General features: G+C 37.0%; 1 protein-coding gene across 2 annotated transcripts; it reads right to left on the bottom strand.

The window, feature by feature from the left end:
* Positions 1 to 6402: 6402 nt before the first annotated feature.
* On the bottom strand, positions 6403 to 23404 carry papi (tudor and KH domain containing protein papi). 2 transcript variants are annotated; one of them, XM_074106078.1, is made up of 13 exons: positions 23207 to 23404; positions 22033 to 22219; positions 19432 to 19650; positions 17532 to 17686; positions 16246 to 16387; positions 12429 to 12586; positions 11452 to 11565; positions 10702 to 10800; positions 9906 to 10037; positions 9622 to 9736; positions 8677 to 8794; positions 7868 to 7956; positions 6403 to 7078 (listed from the first exon to the last, which is right to left on the bottom strand). In XM_074106078.1, the coding sequence occupies exons 2-13, from the start codon at positions 22214 to 22216 to the stop codon at positions 6780 to 6782; spliced, it is 1824 nt and encodes a 607-aa protein (XP_073962179.1). In that variant the 5' UTR covers positions 22217 to 22219; positions 23207 to 23404; the 3' UTR covers positions 6403 to 6779. The 2 variants fall into 2 exon arrangements, with proteins under 2 accessions (XP_073962179.1, XP_073962180.1); XM_074106079.1 differs by having other exon boundaries at positions 16279 to 16387.
* Positions 23405 to 23454: the final 50 nt, after the last annotated feature.

The following is a 23454-nucleotide window of genomic DNA, read 5'->3' as shown; positions in this document are numbered from 1 at the left end:
CAGTGCTACGCGACGGAGATTCGATATGAGAAAATTACACAAATATGGACCCATCCTCAAGCGCAGTTTATGCCTGCAAGAAAAATCATGCAAATTGCATTACATTCAGTGGCGGCCTTAGGGGGTGGCGAACAGGGCAATCGCCCGGGGCCTCGCTCTTGCAGGGGCCTCGCGCAACAACCCAAGCAAATTTTAAAAAAATATAGATTTTTTAACTATATTTTCGCATCACATCACATACTTTTTACGAAGGACAAAGGGCCTCGCAAAGACCTGCTGCCGCCAGGAGCCTCGCAATGGGTAAGGCCGCCGCTGATTACATTGCAGCGCTCGATTAACCCCTTGAATCTCGTAAGCTTTGTGGCCTCGCGATGTAGCACAACTTGCACGATTATTTTTGCCAGTCTAAACTTTGCTTTAGGTAGGTACCTATGTTTCTAAGCTTCAACCCTCACTCGATTTTTATTCTACTCCGCATAGGTGACCACGAGGTCACGTTACATTGAAAAAGCAAAACAAGCTTTAGATTTTGGTAACTAGACAATAAATAGTTATTTGTCACAAGGGAGCAAAATGATGTACTTATTTACAGCGAGGGCGGCACATTGAATCCAGAATGTAGCGAAAGGATTCTACAATAGAATCCTGAGCGTAGCGTGGGATTCTAAAGAAGAATCCTGAGCGTAATGAGCGAGTCAAGTGTTAACGCCTAACATGAAAATAATTTGTCTCCCAAGTGACTCATACAACTTTTCACACCGAGTATGACGAAAATTGAAATAAAACAATTCTAAATATAATTATAAAAAGCAACCAGCATAGAAAATGGCGTGGTTTTACAATTATCAACTTCAAAAAATTGCATTTGCAAAGAAACATTTAGGGAGGAAAAGTTACTTTTTTGAATGAGAGGTGTGAAATAGTAGATTGTACAACAAGAGCATAAAACGAGCCATTTTACCCAGAACGTTCATATAGTCACCCAAGCCGGTACGGCGAGGGTGGATAGACACGTCGAGGGGAAATTGGGTTTAATGCTCGAGTTTTATACTCTGCTTTTCACTTAGATTGTGAGGAAATGAAATAGCAACAGTGGAAACTATTGTTCACTTTCTATGTAACTTTTATTTGTCATGATAATGACATTATAGATAATAGAATTATTATTTTTTAGTTTTATTGATTTATTTTGATTGATTTTTAGTTGTATATAAATAAATAAAATATGTAGAAACTTTTTTAAATAAATAAAATAAAAATCATTTATTATTAGGCTTTTAACGTCCATAGATGTCAACAGGGGATCAAACAATTGTTTTGTTTGTTTGTTGTTGTTTGGTTTGTTTGAATTGTTTTTTGTTTGTGGCTGTTGACACTTGATTACCTTGGTCTTAGACGAAGATTTTACTTTATGCAGTAGAGCATAAAAAGTCATTTGATGTCGCCTAGATCCAGCATAAACACGAATTTTACGAGCATGAGAAGTGAAAATAGAAGATTGTTGCACCAAGCAGAAAGTTATTTATTATTGCACCGAGTGCCGATTTGGAGCCCGAGCGTTAGCGATTTTTGTAAGTTTACTCAAAAAATGACCACGGAAAATTCAGAAGGTTCCCGCCAATTTGTTTTTTTTTTTAATTTCTTAATTTTTTTGGCAGTGTTAGTAGTTAGATATTTTTTCCCGCGATCTGTCAAATTTCGTATGGGCGCCAGGTTGGCCAACCAAACACACAAAGTTTTTTTTTAATACGGCTACTTACTATTTTTGATATGATTGTTAGCAACGATTTTTTGTACGCAATCTGTCAAATTTCATTAGACCGCCAGTACCAACCTTAGATTTAAGTACATATTAATTTTATAGCAAATACTTGTTACCTCTTTGTGGTGCAGTTAAAGTTAAAACTTGTTTTTGTATGTACTTTTTTTGCATGTATAGCATTCTTGTGTTTACAAATAAAGATTTTACTTTATATACTTGTTTACCTCTTCTGTGCAATTAAAAAAAAACTAAAACAATGCAATTTTCATATATTGCTCTAGAGCAGAAAAGTCCCGCTTTGTGCTGGGTATTTAGTACGGTTATGATGAAATTAAATCATAGTTGGAAGAAAAGTAATTTTGCCTCAACTACTCTGTACAAAACTCATGGAGCTGAGATTAAGGACAACTTTCAGTATCACCGAACATCCAAGCGCGGACTCGCACCACTGAACAGAACCTCGCTTCGCTCGTCTAGTAATGCGCTAAATCTAATGCTAGGTATAGGTCTGCAGGTGAAGTCTTGTGGACAGTATTATAATTTAGGCGGAGAGAGCCGCTTTCTGCGACGCTCCGAGGCCGAACCGCGTCAAACCATTGTTTACGCGTTTCGATTGTTTGCAAATTGCACTAAGCTAAGTTTCGTCGCTGAGCTAGTTTTAATTGCCGATGGGAACTCTACTTTTACTGCTTTGTACGTAACACTGGTTATGCAGTTGTTGATTTCAAGTAGAGGGTAATAATCTGATTCATTTTTAATGCAAGGCTACTTAATTGTAATTTTTTAGAATATTTGCGTAAGACGTCATAACTATAACAGTGCTTAGCCCTTTTCCAGGCCCCGCGCATTTAATGTTCATAAAATGTTCTACCACAAAATAAATCATAGTTTTAGGTTGTTTAACTACGAGGGATTAATTTAAAAAGGAATAATATTTTTGACGAATTCAAATATTTTGTACCATATTGTATATTTAGTAAGGTCGAATATTTGTGTACCTACATTTATGTATGTGGTTGCTATATGCACTATGCCTGGAAGAGTTAATAAAAGTATGGCGCTTAATAAATAAATTTCCATTAACAAAATAAAAGAATATCTACTGATACTGCTTTATTCAGACAAATGACTACAAATAGTGAAACTACACGTACGTTCGTGTAGTCATTTGAGACTCATAGTATAATATCTATAAGAATTAACATCCGATAAATGTCTACACATAAACAGAATTATTTCTACATACAGTTTTAACAGAAATTTCTAAATGAGACCCGCAGTAGAACCTTTTAATAAAGTCACAGTGGCTTTATAGTACAGGGACGACTCACTGTGTCGGTCGTATGCTGGGTCACAATTTGAACGGATGTCAAAACATAATTTTTAATATTGAACGAAAAAATTATAACAAAAAATAACAGCATGAAAACTTCTTCGAAATAAAATTTGTACTGAAGGTTATGGCACCAAAAACAATATAATTTATGTACAAGTAAGAATCGCGTTTAAAAAACAAGACCTCTACGAACAAGGACTAATAAATCTTAAAATAAAAATAAAAACATTTACGATAATATTGAAACAACTTACAATTACAGTAAAATTGACAGTACAATGCATATATAGTTATTTTTAGCACCTGTTCATTTCTATAACGTTACTTTTAAGTTGTTGCTATTTTATAAAAAAATAAACAAAATTTAAAGGGCACATAACAATAAAACGCGGGACGTTTTTAACAACTTCTAAATTTGATCACGTTATAAACAAATTGTTTCGAATGTGCTGTATGGTATTCTACTTTTTTTGCGAAATATTGAACAAACCAAGTTAAGGAAGAACATTATGTACATTTAGGGGCTGTTTCACCACCCATTGATTAATTTTATTTGGTGGATAAAATTGATGCCATCTCCGTCTATTCGAACAAAACAAACAGAGACGGCATCACATTTATCCACCAAATAAAATTAATCAATGGGTGGTGAAATAGGGGGTAAATATACATAAGGCCTAAGACCACGAAGAGAAGTCAACTGTCAATCGTCCTCCACCTTCAACATCATTAATTCGTCTTTCAACCAGATTCTGGTTTAAGATCATCTTAATATTTAGACTTAGACAATACTTATTGCCTACATAATTCATTTTTTTACAATGTAATTTGCTTATTATTGAACTTTCATCCTTATAATACAAATGAAAAAGTTTGTGAGGGTGTGTTTGTTACTGTGTCACGCTTAAACCGCTGGACAGATTTGGAGGAAACTTGGCACACAGTCTAACGCGCAGGCGCTCATGATTACATTCAAAGTCTCTTTCTACCTTCACCTTACACCAAGGGACAGAAAGAGGCGGTGAAAACGATTATAATTCTGAGTGCGTCAGATAATAAGGCCTCTGAATAGAATACTTTTTATCCCGGAAAATTGCTTTATTGCACAGGAAAGACGCAAAAATGATTTGACAACTTTTATGCCTGAACAGATTGCACTACATTTAAGATGCTCTTTTCTGTTGAAGTTTAAAGGCGTTTGCATATTATTCTTAGTTGATGGTAGGAGCGATAGCTTGGCAGCGTACGCGTCATACAAAACATTTGACAGTAGATTTCCGGTCTTAGGCTGCTATAATACAAAGCTTAGTTTTATATTGGAATTTGCAGCGTGAGACGATTGACTGCCCCTTTTAACATTCATGCAACAAATTGCATTTTTATAAATTTTAAACAATTATAATACAAAGCTACTATAAACACTCCCAGAGTACATAGATTACAAATATTTTACAACCATGCATCCTTTTTTTTTATTCTAAGCACCGGTGAGAAATAAATGTAATAATACATATACACAAATGCTTTAACAAGATACAAAAGCAAAATCTTATACAAGGTGGGCCCTGCAACAGGAGCAAAAAATGAAACCACAGCTTCCACTCTTAATCTTGAGCTAATTTAGTTCCACAATTTTTGAAAATAACTTGTATTATGAATTTTAATATAGTTTAAAGTTTAATTGGACAAGCAACGCATAGCGAAAATTGCATTTTGTTACGTGACAGGCGATGTCATTTAGGCTATTGGATGCCGTACAGTGAAAATGCCATTTAATTTGTTTGGAATAAACATAATGATAAAATTACTTAATTTTTGAAAGTTGCAGAACTAAAGTAGTTGCATTTGAGTAGCAGAACCTGTGTTTTCATTTTGCTCCTGTTACAGGGCCCACCCGGTATAAGCTAAGGAATCTATGAAGCAGCGAGTTACAGCCTACGGACATCAACCATCAAAATCACAGATTAATATCGGATAACACACTGGGACCATCTAAGAAGTATGCTACACCTATTTCAACCATGTAAAGTCCAGCCCCTTCATTCCAACCCTCACACGTATTGTTAGGAAAATTGCAAAAATATTGTTCCTGTGTCATAAACCGCTTAACCCCCCTAAATGTGTGACATCATTTATGGATGACCCCTAACTATCCTTTGCATATCTTCACGTATAGCTTACAGTAAGTATTCGACTTCTCAAAAAGCAATTTCAATTAAGTACAATAAGATAAAAGACCAGACTAGCTCATCTTTGAAATCATTTAATTTTTGATGAATGAAACAAAGCCCTTTATAAGTGGAATACCACCCTAAAATACTACATCAGTAAAATCGCAATTCGGTGATATTATTCTTAAAATACTTGTTTATTGTTAGTTAATTGAAAGTAGATACGTTTCTACGTTTAATTTTAATTCGTGAATATACATAATCAATGTGGGTAGGTACAAATTGTTTTTCACTTGCGAAACATTGTAGATGTAGAGTACATATACGAGTATATTAAAATATATGGACACATTATAGTGTAAATACTATTTTAGTACATACGTTGTTTTTACTAGGTACCTAGAAATTAAATAGTTTTAAGATCCATATTTCACCTGTTTATTAAATAATATTTATTTAAATTATTAGGAACAGGATAGGATACCTACTGTCCAGTTTGCCTTACAGCATTAGCAAATCGACATAAAATGTACTTTCGAACCATATGACTCCTGACCCGCCTAGAACGTTTTCACAGTAAACGTCATAATTATTTTCCTTTGCAGCCAATGCAATATCACTGACATTATCTATGAAAAGGTTTCAGTGGGTCGATTAACCCTTAATTCACGGGGTTAGCAAAGATACTATTTAATACAACTCCCTAAAACGCCATTTTTATTGTTCTACGATACATAAAGACGAAAAAAATCTTATTCGCGATCTCTTTTAATTCGGTAGGTTATTTTTAAAGCTACAATAAGTTTCGAGTTTAAAGTTTACAAGAGAAGATTTCAAAACATCGTCGAAAGAATTTTTTTTCACCAAGTTATTCACAACACAAATTAGAAAATTGTGATTAGACTTAAATATTTACTTATTTATCGATCAAAAAGTCGAGTCGATTTATCGATCTATGAATAATACGCGCATAACATATCATATCAGTAAAAGACACACAGAACGACAAGTTAAATACTGTGCGCTTGTTAGCAAAACTTTTACTACATTTGTCTCAGCATCATAGCAACAGGAGAAAGAGACGGATATACGTAGTTGACATGTGACAGCATTGTTGTGCACTCATTGGCTTGGTGATAGAAAAAAAACTTTTTTCAATGTATTGACGAAACATATTCCCTGTGATAAATCTCTTGTCGTGGAGTTATTACATAAGTTGTTTGTCGTTCGCTTGTAACGATTTGTCATAGAAAACCGCTACTAGGGAAGGATTTAAACTGTCGCCGTACTTAAAGCAATTAACTTAAATACTTAACTTCATAAAAAATACTCGACTAAAGACCAGTTTATATCTGCAAGAAAAGTCGTGCAAGTTGCATTACACTGCGGCTCTCGATTGACCACTTCCATCTCGTAACTTGCATGATTTTTGTTGCAGTTCTAAACTGAGCTTGACGATCAAATATTAATTGACGTTTTAAAGTACAGCTGCTGCACATTAAACAAAGAACTATAACTCGTGCAATCTGTCCAGAGCCTCCAGATTGCTGTGATGTGAGCCAATCCTATTGATATTAGCTTTGAAATCGTCTAATGGGGATTTCGACAGGTCGGGCGTGTGTGGGTGCGGTACTATTGTCTCGTTACTCGCGCTGCCGTCCTGCATCCGTCGCTCGTTGTCGAGAAAGTCGTGAGAACCATTGACTGGCTTCGGCGTGGGTTCGCTCAGGTCGAAGTTGCTGACCGCTACAGGCTTTTGGGGTGCGTCGAGCCCGCCGGATAGAGATTGTGATGTGGGTAGGACGTTAGCTGAAATACAAGGTTTAGTTAGAAAACTCTATGTCGGTAAACAATCTTAAATTGCCCCACTGGCACATTTTGCTCGGTTTTTCCCATAGCCATATTTTTAATTTTGTAGACCGTTTTGTATCGACTAACTAATAAAATAACTATCGACATAGATGAAATAAAAAAAAATTAAAAAACCCCCGACACACGAAAAAAAAACGCCGCCAAAAAAAGATAACTAAAAAGTAAAAAATAATTATGCACTACCTAGCTGTTGCCCGCGACCTTATCTGCGAAGAATTCCTTTATCCCTATCCCGCGGGGAATGCTGATTTCCCGCAAAATTAGCCAAGTTAATTTAGTATAAGTACCTAGTAATATATTTTTTTATCTAAGCGTCGTCGGTGTCGGGGGACCGCTAAGGTTAACAGGAAACTAAAGTACATATGTTGTATTTTTTAAAGTATTACCTTAGCGGTCCCCCCGACACCGACGACGCTTAGATAAAAAAAATATTACTAGGTACTTATACTAAATACCCATTATGCGTCTAAGATTTCTACCGCAGCGAACAAAATAGCTGATAATCTTGAAACGGCTGAACCGATTTTGATAAAACAAGTCTAAGAACCATCGCTAGAAAACCTGCTTTCAAAAAAAAACCGCATTCAAATCGGTCCACTCGTTTAAGAGCTACGGTGCCACAGACTGACACACATAGCGGTCAAACTTATAACACCCCTCTTTTTGCGTCGGGGGTTAAAAGTCAAGCAAAAAAAATCCGATGTTGCTTATAATGTGTGTGTTTACCTGTGGCGTGCGAGTTGGGGCAGTCGCCACCATCGTCCTTGTGGTCCTTGGGGAGCGAGGAGGCGCGGCCCTCTACCATCCCGAGCACCCTGTATAAAAATTTAATCTTCATGACTCATGCTTTATTCGGACAAAACAAACGGAGACCAGATATCTGTCGCTTCAAATTTATCAATGAGTGGTGAAACAGCTAAACAAATTCACCTTAATCTTGATATACTGAATATCCTTATTTGAGTCTTAGGGGCTGTTTCACCATCCATTGATTAGTGTTAACTAGCGGTTAGGTGTGATGCCGTCTCTATTTGTTTTGTTCGAATAGACGGAGACGGCATCACATTTAACCGTTGGTTAACGCTAATCAATGGATGGTGAAACAGCCCCTTAGTGTTATATACATCATAGACACTGTGTCACAGAGCACAGTGTGTCCCGTGACACTTGTAATGAGATCCAGGTGATTGACATTCAAATTGATAATTAATTGTTTCAAGGAGGGTTATTATACAAAAATTGCTTACTTGTCTTTTTCCTGCATGCAGCATGTCAAAAACAAAAGCACGACAGGTGGAGTGAGTTGACCATTTTAAATCAGTAATTTAAAAAACAGATGACATAGTCTGTTTTTGTACACCACCATAATGTTACTTGTTTTTTTATAAGCCTTTTTCGTTATTACCATTTTGAATCGTAGCAGGAAGCTATCTAATTATCTAGTAAGCTGAAACCCGGTCGTAGTTGGCTGTTGAAGCCAGCAGTTGAAGAGTTAGTCAAGTATTAACTGCGACAGGACTGCGTTATGTTGTCACCTGGAGTTGCCGAGGTCGCCGAAGGGCGCGGCGCGGGGCGGCGAGTTGCGGGGGGAGGGCGGCGCTGCCACGGCCAAGCCCTCCGCTATCAGCACCGCGCCGATGTCCAGCTCACCCTCTGTAACAATCGACGGTTCATCATCATCTCAGCCGTAGGACGTCCACTGTAAGCCTCCCCCATAATCCCCAATGGACTGTTAATAGCACTTTAATGCTTAGGCCTGGAAGTAAGCAATTGTTAGCCGAGTATTGGTTTAAAAATAATACAAAGCTAGCAATTGCTGTTCTGGGCGAGGCGAGGGCGAGTAACTACCTATACTTATCTCAAAAATCTAAAATGGAATCAACAAACAAAAACAAATTGAAATTAGATTCAATTAAAAATATATATACTCCATGTATTTTAACATTTGAAACTTAACGGTAAAATTTGCACACGTTCTAGACTGACCAGGAATATAAAAACCTGACGCGAGGGCAGCACTTCTACGTTTTATATTATTGCAACATTCTTTACACTTACTATGCTATACCTATCAGTCATATTGACAACGGTGTCGGTGATGTTATTTAAAGGAATATTTTCTAATCCCTCAGACTTTTTCTATGACAAATACTTTTATACATTGTGAATTATTTTCCTTCCAAAGCAAAGATAATCTTCGGCAATTTAACGCACAAAAACACAAATAACACTTTAAAATACCACGCGCAAACAACGTTAAACTTTGACAGCAATAGACAGATGACATTTGAATTTAGTGTTACCAATTTTGGTTTTCCGCAATAGGGCGAGGTTTTTTATAATTATGGTCAGCCTTTAAATGAAACAACGAAACTAGTTAAAATTGTGTTCACTTCTATACTAAAAACATAATAAATACCGCTAATGAATGTACATGTAGGTGGTTTTAGTACATTTGTGTTCGAAATACCAATTTTTACCTTCAGTTACGTCGTACAACTTTATCCCAGGTATTTCCTTCTCCTTCTGGCCGTCTTCCGTCGCGGTCTTTTTATACGAACACGTCTTCGACACTAGAGATTTCCATCGAGCCACCTGTGATTAAACATCAGAATTATTTTCAAGCTAAGTCAGTTTTTAGTCAGTAATGTTTTTAGATAAAAAGCAGGTGTTGTCGATCGTCATCTTCTGTTACAAATTTGATAATTGACCCACTGGTTCACGCCTTGGCCAGCAGCTGTCACTCGCCCGCTCCGGCACTGACCTGTGCGAGCTGCTCGAACCGCTCAACGGCGGCCGCGGGCCAGTGGTCCCAACGCTGGCCAGTAGCTGTCACTCGCACCACGTCTTCCTCTTTCCCCGCTGGCCGCACTCCAGCCAAGAAGCACTCCATGGCCTGTTACAAAACAAATATTAGGGTACACTTGATGATGTACTATAATAAAACTAAGGTCTATGTATATTATTGAACAGCTACCTGCTTCGATCAATATTAAAGACGACGGGTCGGTACTTCTTATAGATCGCGCCATTGAGGACCTATTAGTTTGCTAAGTATAATATTCCGTTTACCTTTACTTGCCCGAATTTCACTTGCCATACCAACGTTTGCCATGAAATATATAGAACCGTGCTGTTTTCAGATTTTTTTTTAATGTCATCATTTAGAATGCAGTAGGATAGGTTAGGTTAGTTTAATATCAACTCTGAAGAAATTACTATTTCAGAAATAAATTACTTTATGGCAAATGAAAATTCTAGAAAGCGATACATTCGGGCATATGAAATTCGGGCAAACGATAGAGAACCATAATATTCACTTTCATTACAAATGCTACGACTTTGATAGTATAGACGCCAGCACCAATATCTGACAAAATAAAGCGTGCATAAATATTTGATACGACTCTATTTCCACGGCCGGTAGGATATATGTCAGATATTTTTGCACGCTCCACTGTGGGAGACTAATACAAGTGACGGTACATACCTGCCCAAAAATGAACTTAGAAGAGCACGGTTTAAAGTATTTTCTGTTCACGTAAATATAAAATATGAACCTGGAACCGCAGTCTCAGCAGGTCAGCTCGCAGCTCGCACAGCTCGTGAGTCGCCACGTACTCGCTGTCGCCGTAGTCCAGGTAAAACACGTCTGCCACCTGAAAGTTATTTAATCAATGTACAATGTGCTTTCAACTCGCTATTTTTCAGACTAGGAAGAAGTGGTAGTTGGTTACTCGATGTTCAATATTAGCAATATCTTACTAGAAGACTTGCACTAAAGGGACGAACCCGGTCGTTTTAATAATTAAAACTCACATTATATTTTTATTTGGATATCGATAGTGTAGGTCATAATCATAAGCAAAAAATGTTACTATGAAACACGATATCTAGAAAGAATAAAATTCATTGTATTTCATATTCTTTAATAATGTAAGTTTCATTTTTCAAAACGTCCGGGTTCGATTCCTGAGCTGAGTACAAGTTTTTTTTTATTGTATGAATGCAGTTTTTCTTTTTACTAAAATAGATGACATAGTTCCCAATAACAGATCTTCGTATATCTTATAGTTTCAGATTTTCCCATACTGGCTGATCTAAATTTTACTGTACCTATGGCCAAGAGCGCACTACGATTTTAATTTTTGCGACACGATTTTAGAATCGCGCTGTAATAGGTAATCGCAGAAAATCGCTGCGATTTTTTTTTCGCATTTACATTTATAAACACATACGTTGCATTTTTGCGACAAAATTATCGCACGACAAAAAAACGTAGTGCGCGCTTGGCCTATGTCTGCAGGTACCTGTTTGGTGGCGTCGAACTCGTTGGGTCGTATGGCGTGCACGCGAGCACGGTACCAGCGCCCGTCGTGCCGGAACACCGCCGCCACCACCTGCCCCACGCTCACTGAAGATAGCTGGCAACAGAATATAATACGACTTCAAACACTGACAAGTTGCTGGCAATATAGCCTTATTTATAAAGGCTTGTTTCGATTCACACTGCTGATTTTTTTCAACATTAACAATTTATAATTACTGCAGCTTGTAGCGGCCATTAATGGCAGCGCGCAGCGATCGACACTTCTGCGGTAATAGTACATTGTGTCTTAAGGGCGGTAAACAAGGAATTACGAACGAGATTCTATTAGAAGCCCGAAGTCGAAGACTGAGGGCTTTAATGAGTCGATGTTCGTAATTCTAGTACCGCCCGTGCGACATACAATGTTTTTCATCACATTTGCGAGTAAAATTGTATATTTGTAAAAGAAAAACTGATGTTTTTTCGCGCTGCTTACCCTGGAATCGACCCAATGCACGCCACTCGCGATAATCGCAAATTTTGCTTGAATTTTAGTTATTTCAGTATAATCTTTTGTACAGTCAGCAGCAGAAGTAGGTGAGCAGTTGTGATGCTCAAAATGATCTAAGCACTCTCTTATTGCCTTGGCAGTAGAGACGTATATAGATCATTTTGAGCACCGTAGCCGCTCATCCACTTTTGTACATATATAGGTAGGCTAGTAATTCATAGCTATGAACTATGAACCGTGCATAGTGCCTTTCTAATTAATTTTTACCTTCGTCGTGAAGGATAGAGTTAGCAGATCATACAAATGATTTCTCAGACTAGGTGCAGCGATGATCTTCGCAAGGTGGCTGGCATGAACAGGATGAGCGGCCTAGTATCGTGCTCAGTGGCATGCAGTTGGAGAGGCCTTTGTCCAGCAGTGGATTAAGGTAAGCTGATGATGATGATGATGATGGGTGTGTCACTGACCTTGTGCGCGTGTCGGTTGTCCTTGTTCCCGTAATATTCCGTCATGTGTCCCACCAGGTCGTCCAGCTGCGCCACCTGCGGCCCGACGAGCTGCACCCAGAAGCGGCCCGGGGACGACACGGCTGATACGTACACTTCGATACTGGAGCTCGCCGCTTCTGTGTACATGTTAATACAGTCAAGGGAATCTAGAACTCATTGATTTTATTTTAATACAATGTATATCTTTTTGTGTTAGAGTTGTAAATAGTTATTTTATATTGTCTATGATTGTGTTCTTTGAAGTTGCTTTTTATTAAGAAGCATTTTGTTTGCCTGTCACTGTCTTGTATTGCTCAAAACTGGTGCTTTGTAAATGTTATGTCAGCTGCTTTGATTCTTTACTTTCTTTCCACTTTTTCTACCCCTTTTCTGTAATTAGCTATCGTTTCCGTTTCATTTTGTGACAAAAGAGGATTTTGTTATAATATAATAATAATATTATTTAAGCTGTTGTAAGACATATTTGATAAAAGAAAGATCTTCCGGAAATATCGAAACTTGTCGGACTGTTCCTGACTTATTATAATCTTGAGTTGAACATCTAATTTTGTGAAGATCTTGTTCTTTGATTAATTTACAAATTAGTGCTTGCTGTTCACCGCCTCATTTATTAGGTATTAGCTGACGCTACAACTTTCTCAAAACAAATATAATACATTTAAATAGCAATCAAAATAATGAGTATCCCCAGATATTATGATGTGTGTACATTGCAGCATATAGTCAATCAAATAAACTAGTTGATCCCACAATATCGCTCACGGAGAAAATAACTATCGACTAAAATAGGTCGTCATAATATCCTTACTTGTCAACTATGATTCACGCTAAATACCTGCTATCAAAACTTCGCATACCCTGTTTAACCATTTTTTACCCGACTGCGAAGAAGGAGGGTTATGTGTTTGACGCGTATGTATGTATATAAGTATGTATGTATATATATGTCTATTCGTATGTCCTCTCGTAACTACTCAACGGCTGAACCGATTTTGATAAATGATACGTCATTGAATTCATCTGTCTTAATGACGCGAGTGACACTGGCTACATGAAATTCTTCAAAAATCAATATGGCGGATTTTTGGCGAATATGATTTTTATTTAAACCTATCGAGTGGGGTGTCAAATGAAAGCTAATAATTAGCCCATTCTAAAAATATATTTTATACCGTTTTAATATACCTACCATTTTCACAGAAAAGTGTGAAATAAAACAATAAATTTAAAAAATCAAAAAACCCGACTGCCTTAAAAAATACAAAAAGAAGAAAACAAGTCTAGTGGGCTGGAACTTTGTTAAGTAGCTAACTTGAAGTTCAACAGTCGGGACCCATTTAAATCGTGACGCTCAACAATTCTTACCTAATGGGTCCCGACTGTTGAACTTCAAGTTAGCTACTTAACAAAGTTCTAGCCCACTAGACTTGTTTTCTTCTTTTTAGTATTTTTTAGGCAGTCGGGTTTTTTGATTTTTTAAATGTATTGTTTTGAAATTATCATGCATAACCACGCAAGCTATTTTTCAAAACAAGAACACACACAACAAACAACGAAAAAAAACCTTAAGATTTATCAACCAACACCACCAACTAACATTCAAATTTCAATCCCGCTGTAGAACCTTATCGCGATATCTACGAGTACCACAAATCACCCTATCAATGCCCCACTAACCAATAAAATACTTCTTCAAAATGTTACCACAAAACCGCAAAATCAATCAGGAGAAGTTAAGACGTCACAACACTGGGACAACACAACAGGGGTTAACATATAACTTACTCAATTGCTTCGAACTGACAAACAAATATAAAAACCTGGGCTATGGCCTGATTTGCAAATGGCACGAAATGCAATATTTTACTAAAATCCAGAAAGTATACAGACAGAGTAAACATTTTTCGTTCACATGCTTTTGCCGCTTATCCAGTCTATACCTACAGATGAGAGCGGGTAGGAATTTGCTAGTTAATACGTATAAGCTTACGAGTGCAAACGCTTTAGAGCATTATAGAGAACTTACTGAGATTATGTTGTACAGTAACGGGAACGGGCATAACTATATTTTATGTATGTTACCAATACGTTAAAAATATCTATACACCTTTATGCCACTAACCATAAGGTTAAAGTATATTTGATGTTGATATTTGATGCTATGGCTGTATAAATACGAGTATTTACGCCCTCGACTGTAACACAGCAATGGCATTCAAAGTCAAAATATCTTTATTCATATTAGGCTATAACAAGCACTTATGAATGTCAAGAAAAATCTACCACTGGTTCGGATAAACCTCTGTCGAGAAGAATCCGGCAAGAAACTCAACAAGGTATTTTTTTTAAACAGATTTACAATATTATTAAATGGTATCTATACATCACAAGTATTTAACACAACTTTATTTTTTAAAAATACATAAAATTTGATCCATTGTATAACAATTTGTCTTGTTTAATGTCCCTGAGTAAAAATGCGTGACTCAGTAGAACAAATTAGCACGTCTGAGTGAGGTAATATTGTAACAGTACACAAATGTTGGACGAACAAATAAAACAGGCAAATTTGTTAATCGTGGAACAAGAATAACGGTGTCCCTTACGTAACGTATCATTGTAAATGTTCTACAATAAAAAAAAGATTACTATTCAAATATTACAACGAAAATGTTAACTATTGACTGTGACATTATTTAAAAAAACGTTCATATTTTTTTATATAAATAAATCTTATTATACTTAGAACTTGAGATTGTACCAGAATATTCCAGCAGTTGGTTCGGTTAGTTGAACTAAATACCCCCGTAATTTATTTCGTTTTTTTTTTTATTCAACTGGATGGCAAACGAGCAAGTGGGTACGCCTGATGGTAAGAGATCACCACCGCCCATAAACATCTGCAACACCAGGGGTATTGCAGATGCGTTGCCAACCTAGAGGCCTAAGATGGGATACCTCAAGTGCCAGTGATTTCACCGGCTGTCTTACTCTCCACGCCGAAACACAACAGTGCAAGCACTGCTGCTTCACGGCAGGATTAGCAAGCAAGATGGTGGTAGCAATCCGGGCGGACCTTCCACAAGGTCCTACCACCTGCAATTTTATTGTGGCCGACAAATATTTCTTATCATTGATCGACATTCAAAGTGTAACAAAGGGGTGGCTAAGTATACTTTGAATCCAAAAATATTCTGAAACGATTTTAAGATAGCTTTTATTTGATTTTTATATAGTTATAGTTAATAAATACACCACTTGTATGTGTAGCCAGGGTAAATTTTTACCGGGTTTCTAATCAAAAGCGCTGTTTGCAACGCAAAGAAACAGGTAAAGCAGCCGAATTTCAAACCTGATCATTCATACACTATGTCACGTTTTGATTCGGTCAGTAAGTTTGTACATAGTCGTGACACAGTAGCATGATAACAGGAAGTCAACAGACACTTGACAACGTGGCAGTTGGTCAAGGCGACTATACACAACTTCACACTTAAACCAGTTTGCTAATATTGTTCGGTACTCGAAACAAAAGATCGTTTTTTTTGTCTCATTCGAACCTTTAGGAAAACGAACGAACGAAAGAAAACCGACGAGTCCCGTCCCGAGCGAAATTAACATTCTGGTTGTGCTGTAATAAGTTCAATAGCAGTGGGCAGACCAATAAATCATTCTCACTTTACATGAAAGGGCTCGAGTTGAAGTTTCGCGGATCTTATTTTACCCAGGCTACACATAAACATCACAAGCACACCATGCGGTTAGCAAGTCTTACCAGGCCGCTTATACTTGACGCGTTTGGGGTCACCTGGCGCGTCGTCGGCGACCGGCGCGGGCGCAGACGCGGGCGCGTACGGCACGTGACGCGGACTGCGCTTTGACTGCTCGATTTCGCGCCGGCATTTCTCTTGGGCGACCTGGCAATCATGAGGAAATATGACTATGGTATTTCGCCTACTTGTATTGTTTTGGTGTAGGCAGAGGCGAAAGAATACCAAACTTATAATACAAAGTCTAGGATGACAGTTTCTATAGCAATATATGTGACAGTTGGAGTAATGCACAGTCGAACAATCTGAATCATATTATTTACTAGATTAGAGTGTTTGTTATGATGTTATGTATATCGAAAATACAAACTGAGACATGGATGCACAGAAAAACCAGAAAAAGAGACCAGCACTGGGAATCGAACCCAGGTCCTCAGCAATCCGTGCTGCGTGCTATAACCCCTACACCACTGCTGGAATTTGGAGTTGAAACAAAAAATACAAAAAGACTCCAAAAAACCAATCATAATGATGTTATGTATGTATGTAGATGTTATGGTTTACATTTTTCAAGGCGATCATAGTGAAATTAATTATTAAAAGGCTCCACCCTGGCACATTAATCAGTTTGTTTGACTTGGTGCTATTCAGATATTGATCTGACACAACAAAGCGTGCATATCTGATACGGCCGGTAGGGCCGGCAGGACGTGTCAGATATTTTTGCACGCTCCGCTATGGCAGATATTAATACAGGTGACAATCATGTGACAATACAATACAAGTAGAATGTTAAAGTCGCTCGGGACTCGTTGATTTTGAAAAAGACAAAGACCCGTACAACATTTGCAAACTAGTTTAAGTGCATATACTATATACGTTACTGGTTGATACAAGAGAGCTGGCACGAATGGATTGAATGAGTGATCGAATGATAGTATCTGTGTTACCTATTTGAATACACTTCACACAAACATGAAAATGTCATACATCTGTCATTTTCCTACAAAAATATCTAAGTAACATTACTTTCGTTCAATCCGTTCATGCCAGCTCCTGTGAATCGACCTGTAAGTAAGGGAGACCGAGGTGAGTTGTGACAGAGAAGAGTTGTGACATCGTCGACCTATTACCTTACTGATAGAGAACTCGCAACAGTGCGCGTTTGCTAGTTCGAGACTTGAGCTTACAAATGCGCGCTATTGCGAGCTCGCTATCAGTTAATAGGTTCCAATAAATCGTCGATTGTGTGTGACGTGTATTTTGTGATACAGTATTAGTGCTCACTCACGCAGCTCTCGACCAGTCCCTTGGCGACGGCGATCTGTTCGCGCGTCCCGCGGAAGCTGATGTGCCGCTGCAGGCCGGAATCGCCGGGTCCGCCCTCCACCTTGACGCGCGCGCCGCTGCGGTGGCTGATGTCGTTTATGTTGTCGCCTCCTGCACCTTCAAAAACAATAGCAAATTGATACGAAGGTTAACTTCTCTACCCATTACAACGTATCATACCATGACCGTAATAGCAACGTGACGGGCAAAAATATACTCTTTATATTTAAAAGTTTGAGACTATGCCCACTAGCACGTTTCTTAACCTACCGTCGCCGTCGAGTGTCATGTATGCGCGTTACATAACGTGTCTGACACTTTCCTATTACGGTCATGGTTTGATACGGTGTAGTGGGTAGAGATCTTTACTTTTAATGCATTGAATTAAGAATTATAAAAAAAATTGTTTGAATTATAAAAAAACTAGGTTTTACTGTCGTGGGCTCAAAAATGCAAATTTAAAATTCTAATCATTTATTCAGTAAATAGGCCGCAATGGGTACTTTTACACGTTATTTTTTAAACTACCAGCGCTTTCGGAAAGACCATCATTGCCAAGAAGAATGCGCCGCAAGAAACTCAGGTCCATACTTACTTTGTAAAAATAAAACAAGTAAGTAGTGGTAGAAAACATAGGTTTATTTATTAGAATATACTTTTGTTTACATTAAGAATAAGGGTAAATATTTCGCTGCTGCGGAACTGCATGAACACGCATATTTTGCATAAGCTTAGCTATCGTAAGGTCGCGGGTGAGCAAGGAAATTATTTTAGTTCATTTAAATATTTCGCGTTTACCCTTATTGTTAATGTAAATAAAAATATTAATGTAATGTGAATTATTAATGTAAATATTCCGTGTTTTGCGACGTTTTTATCGTCATTGCCGTTTCGGAAAGTATTATTAAGAGATGATGCTCAGGGTTACATTTTTATGAAAACTAAGGACAATACCGATGCTAAATCTAGCTAAATACAAATTCTCCGTTTACACTTTTTGTTCATTTTAAACATAATACGAGTAGGTATGTTCAATGTTACAAAAATGACTTGTGGTTACCTGTAATTAAATAAGCATCTATGTGGAATGTTTAACTACTAAGTTTCTATTAACTAACTAAGTTACTATTAAGTTTCGCTCTTATGGCCTTGCTGATAAGCTGAAGATGTGAAATATTCAATGTTTGCATTTTTAATGTACCATATATGTATATGTGTTTAAAACAGCTATTTTTGTGCGACACATGTGTTTTCATGCAATATGACGTTTAAATTTAAGTTACCTGCTAATATTTTCTAATCTCATGTATTTAAATAAAACTAATGCATATTTCACATCTTTCCCTGTTCACGGTCACAATGAGCGTGATTAAGTAAAAAAAAATATCCGTATCGATATTCACTTCCGCGGATCTAGAGATAATCCATATCCGTATCACATTTTTAATGATCCTGCACTTCACTATATTAGATTACCACTCAATCAATCAAGCGTTCGAGACAAACATGTGATAATGAAACCACTATTGTTTACCATTCACGTTTTTGGCGAACCTTTCGCATCGCTATTGACAGCAGGGCCTGATCTAAGGGAGGGCAGGCCGGGCATTTGCCCAGAGCGGCAAAATAATTAGAGGGGGCAAAATTTACTTATTTTTAACTTTCGACCTAGCCATTAGCCATCTACCACCCCACCTTTAATATATGTGGGTCGGCTCAATCAATAGGTTCCCATAAGGCATCCTAAGTTTACAATTTCCCTTTGTTTGGCAGCTCACACTCTCTCCTATTAAGCTGTAATTCCCATCAGAGGCAAAAATGCATCCATGAAAAAAAAACTGGTTAGTGTATTAGAGACTTACCAATAATGCGTCCGCAAGCCCAATTGGGAACAACCAAGGTGTCCTCTACAATGACAGGCTGCTGCTTCATGAAGTCATGTATCAGGTTCTCGGCTGTCTGCGAGGTGTGGCTCTCCCCCCGTATCACGCACACGTCGTAGTCTTTGTCGCTGAACTTCTTGAAGTTGATCTTCGCGCCCGACTTGGCTTCTATTTCCTTTATGTTGCATCCGCTGCGGCCTGCGTGGATGAGATAAAACATCAACCCTATTGGAAGAATGATAAAACTAAACAAAGTCTTGTTGAAGGCAAAGATTTAAGATTATGATTTCGCGTCAAATTTTGAGGGAATTCGCGGTACTAAGGGATTTTTCAAAGTAGCAAATTTCATCTAAAAAGGCAAAATTAACTTTATCGTCAATCAAGTCGGGACGACGCGGCAATCACAGCTTCCATAAAACCGGCCAAGAGCGTGTCGGACACGCCCGAAATAGGGTTCCGTAGCCATTTCGAAAAAGTTAAGTAATATTTTTCTAAGGATTTCGTATTTTATACGGAATCTAAGTTTAGGTATATTTTATACCTTAGGCTGCTATTTACTCTTAAACTACTAATAATTCTCAAGAAAACTTAACCGTTATAGTTTTCGTTGTAAGTTTGATATACTTACTACCATCCTGAATTTAGATTTTAGAGGGGCGGAGGACGCTCAATTTTAATGAATATTTGCACTTTAAAGTTGAATATTTTGCAAAAAAATCACTGAATCGAAAAATCGTTGTAGCAACCCCCTAATGGTTTTAAAAGACCTATCCAACGATATCCCAAAGTTCAAGATTGGATGAGAAAAAAAATCACCCCCTTTACGTCTATGGGAGGTACTTACTCTAAAAAAAAATGATTTTGAATTTTTTTTGTACCATTTTGTCGGCATAGTTTACATATATATTCGTGCAAAACTACAGCTTTCTAGCATTGATAGTCTCTGAGCAAAGCCGCGGATTGACAGACAGGAAGACATGGCGAAACTATAAGGGTTCCGTTTTTAGCATTTTGGCTACGGAACCCTAAAAACCATAAATCAAGCCCAGACAAAAAATAGAAAAAAAATCTAAATTATTAATAAATACATTTTGACTCTAATTGCCCAGATTGCTACCACCATCTTGCTTGCTAATCCTGCCGTAAAGCAGCTTGCATTGTTGTGTTTCGGCGTGGAGAGTAAGACAGCCAGTGAAATTACTGGCACTTGAGGTATCCCATCTTAGGCCTCTAGGTTGGCAACGCATCTGCAATACCCCTTGTGTTGCAGATGTTTATGGGCGGTGGTGATCTCTTACAATCAGGAGACCCACTTGCTTGTTTGCCATCCAGTTGAATAAAAAAAAACAATTGTCCTCAATATCAAATCTTAATAATATAAATAAGTATTAACATCAGTTATTAATATGTAATCATATTAGTTATTTCGGACAGTTATCTCCAAGGATAAGTGTACTTTATGGCATAGATAAGTGGATTTTTTTCATAAGTCCATTGAAGTAATGATGCTAAAATATTTATGACTAAGATATTAGTCAGTTCTACTTATATCTGAGATGTCATAGCGTCAAAAGGTGCGCTTTACATGAGTGCCAACAACACTAATGATTATAGCTCTAGTTGTTGACATATAGCCAGAGCTGAGGCCTTATTATATAACGAACTTGGAATGACCATTGTTTTCACCACTCCTGTCTGTCACACGGTATAAGACGATTGCAAACACCAGCATGTTCAACAATACGGCTTCTCGTCACAAGACTGTTTATCCATTAATTGCTAATTAACTAAGTTAACATTTTGATTCATGGATTGAATAATTGGATGGGACTTGTTAATGTTCGTTATTATTAATTCTACCCTTTCTAACCTATCATTTCTAACCCTTTCCCGGCCACGCTGATTTAGATATGCTGCTACAAAATTAATCATAGTTTTGTACAATGAGGGATTAATTTAAAAATAAATATAAATAAATATCATGAGACACTTGACACCAATTGACCTAGTCCCAAACTAAGCAAAGCTTGTACTATGGATACTAGGCAATGGATTAACATACTTATAAAACATAAAAAACCCGAGAACAAACATTTGTGTTATTCACACAAATATTTGCCCCGGCCGGGAATCGAACCCGGGACCTCAAGCTTCGTAGTCAGGTTCTCCAGACACTTGGCTATCCAGTTGTCATGAATGAATAATATTTTTAACAACTTCTATTCAATTTGTACCATATTGTAAACTTAGCAAGGTTGAATATTTTGTGTACATTTATGTATTTATATGCACTATGCCTGGAAAAGGGTTAATTAATTCTCCCTACTATTTACCAAAAAGATACCGTGCGTACCGCGCCGCGTCGCGAAATTAACTTTTTTCTATTAATCTGTATTACATTTTAACGTTCTGTGCCTCCCCGTATCATGATGCTCTAGTAATTTCCTGATATTTTACCTGAATAATTAATAACTGTAATATTGTCTCGGTTTAATTGAACAAAATAAACAAAGAAGGCAGTATGAAGAAAACATACAGTTATCAATCACATAACATAACAAACGGCTGTAAATTTCATACCAATTAATGCAGGGACCAGGCTCTTAGGAACTTTAACTTCAATGGTGTTGAATCTTGAAGTTGCAATGGGCCTGTCCTCCTTCTCTTCATCTTTCTTGAAGACATAGTACACCACAAAGGCTGTAACTGTTACTAAGGAAAGGCCAAGACCAATTGGCAATATCAGCTTAGCAGCGGCAGGCATTTTCTGGAAGAAAAGTCTTTATTATTAAAAATATCCATAGGATTATACTTCGTAAATTTATTAGCAGTATTTATTATGTTTTTATTATAGAAGTTAACACAATTTTACCATTAGTCCAAATTTTACCATTAAGTTTAAAATGTTAAAATAAACCACAACCACATAGGTAAATGTACATAAATATTAGCTTGCTACATTAACAATATGCTATAAAACATTATTCATTTTTAAATGATTTCTCATAGGTAAACAATATAAAACTAAGATTAATTTTGTAATAGCATATCTTAATTAGCAAGGCCTGGAAAAGGGTTAATTTATAAATGAATTCACCAATGCTCAAGATTCGTTTCATACAAATAAACATAACTACTAGTCTAGTTATTTTGCTTTTTATTTATACATCACATGGCAAGAAGGTTAGTAGAAAAATTGTATCATGATTAACTTTAAGTGAATATAAAACTTTTGGACAATGCAAGTGTGTACTAGTGGAGAAAAGTTTTCTAAATCAAATGAAAATTCAAAGCATGGCTGGTGAAGTTGTTACCACAATAGAGCCTTTCAGTGACAAAAGCTTGTCTCAAGGCTTATTATAACCTAAGTAAGAAATAGCCTTGTAATTGGTAACACATTACCAGAAACACTGCACGTCAATACATATTAGTTTCACTGTAAACTAGAAACCAAATAGTAAGTGTAGTGTTTCCAAAATATGTCAATCAAAGGCTTGGACATTACAATGTGAATGTACCTACTCATAGGATTTTTCTCACCTAACAAAACATTAACTTTTTTGTACTCAACAGCAATAAAAATTAAATTATTACAGAAGCTAGGATATTACTTCGGTATTCTATTACTAGCTATGACATAATAACAGCGAAAAATTACTTCATAGAAAGTAATGTGACACCCGCAATAAGCCAAACTCAATAATCATCACACTTTTGAAAGATAATATATTATAGAACAGTAAAACTTTCTTACCGTTGACTTTCAAGTTTTGCGACTAGTTCAACTTATCCTTATCATAACACACCACCACATGAAAATCGTAAATAGATTGAATGAAACTATATATACTGAGATACTATAGTCTTTGATATGAAATAAAAAAGGCGCAACTTTCAATAGCGCTTGTGCGTTTCGTTGGTTGTTTGCTTGCAAGCAAAAGAAGAGCAAAAGTAATTTCGTTTCGTTGTTTCGTTTCGTTCGTTCTCTGACTGACAGACAAT

The sequence above is a fragment of the Choristoneura fumiferana genome, chromosome 23 (genome assembly GCF_025370935.1).
Source record: "Choristoneura fumiferana chromosome 23, NRCan_CFum_1, whole genome shotgun sequence".
Classification (NCBI taxonomy): Eukaryota; Metazoa; Arthropoda; class Insecta; order Lepidoptera; family Tortricidae; genus Choristoneura; species Choristoneura fumiferana.
This window is presented reverse-complemented; position numbering and strand designations above follow the sequence as displayed.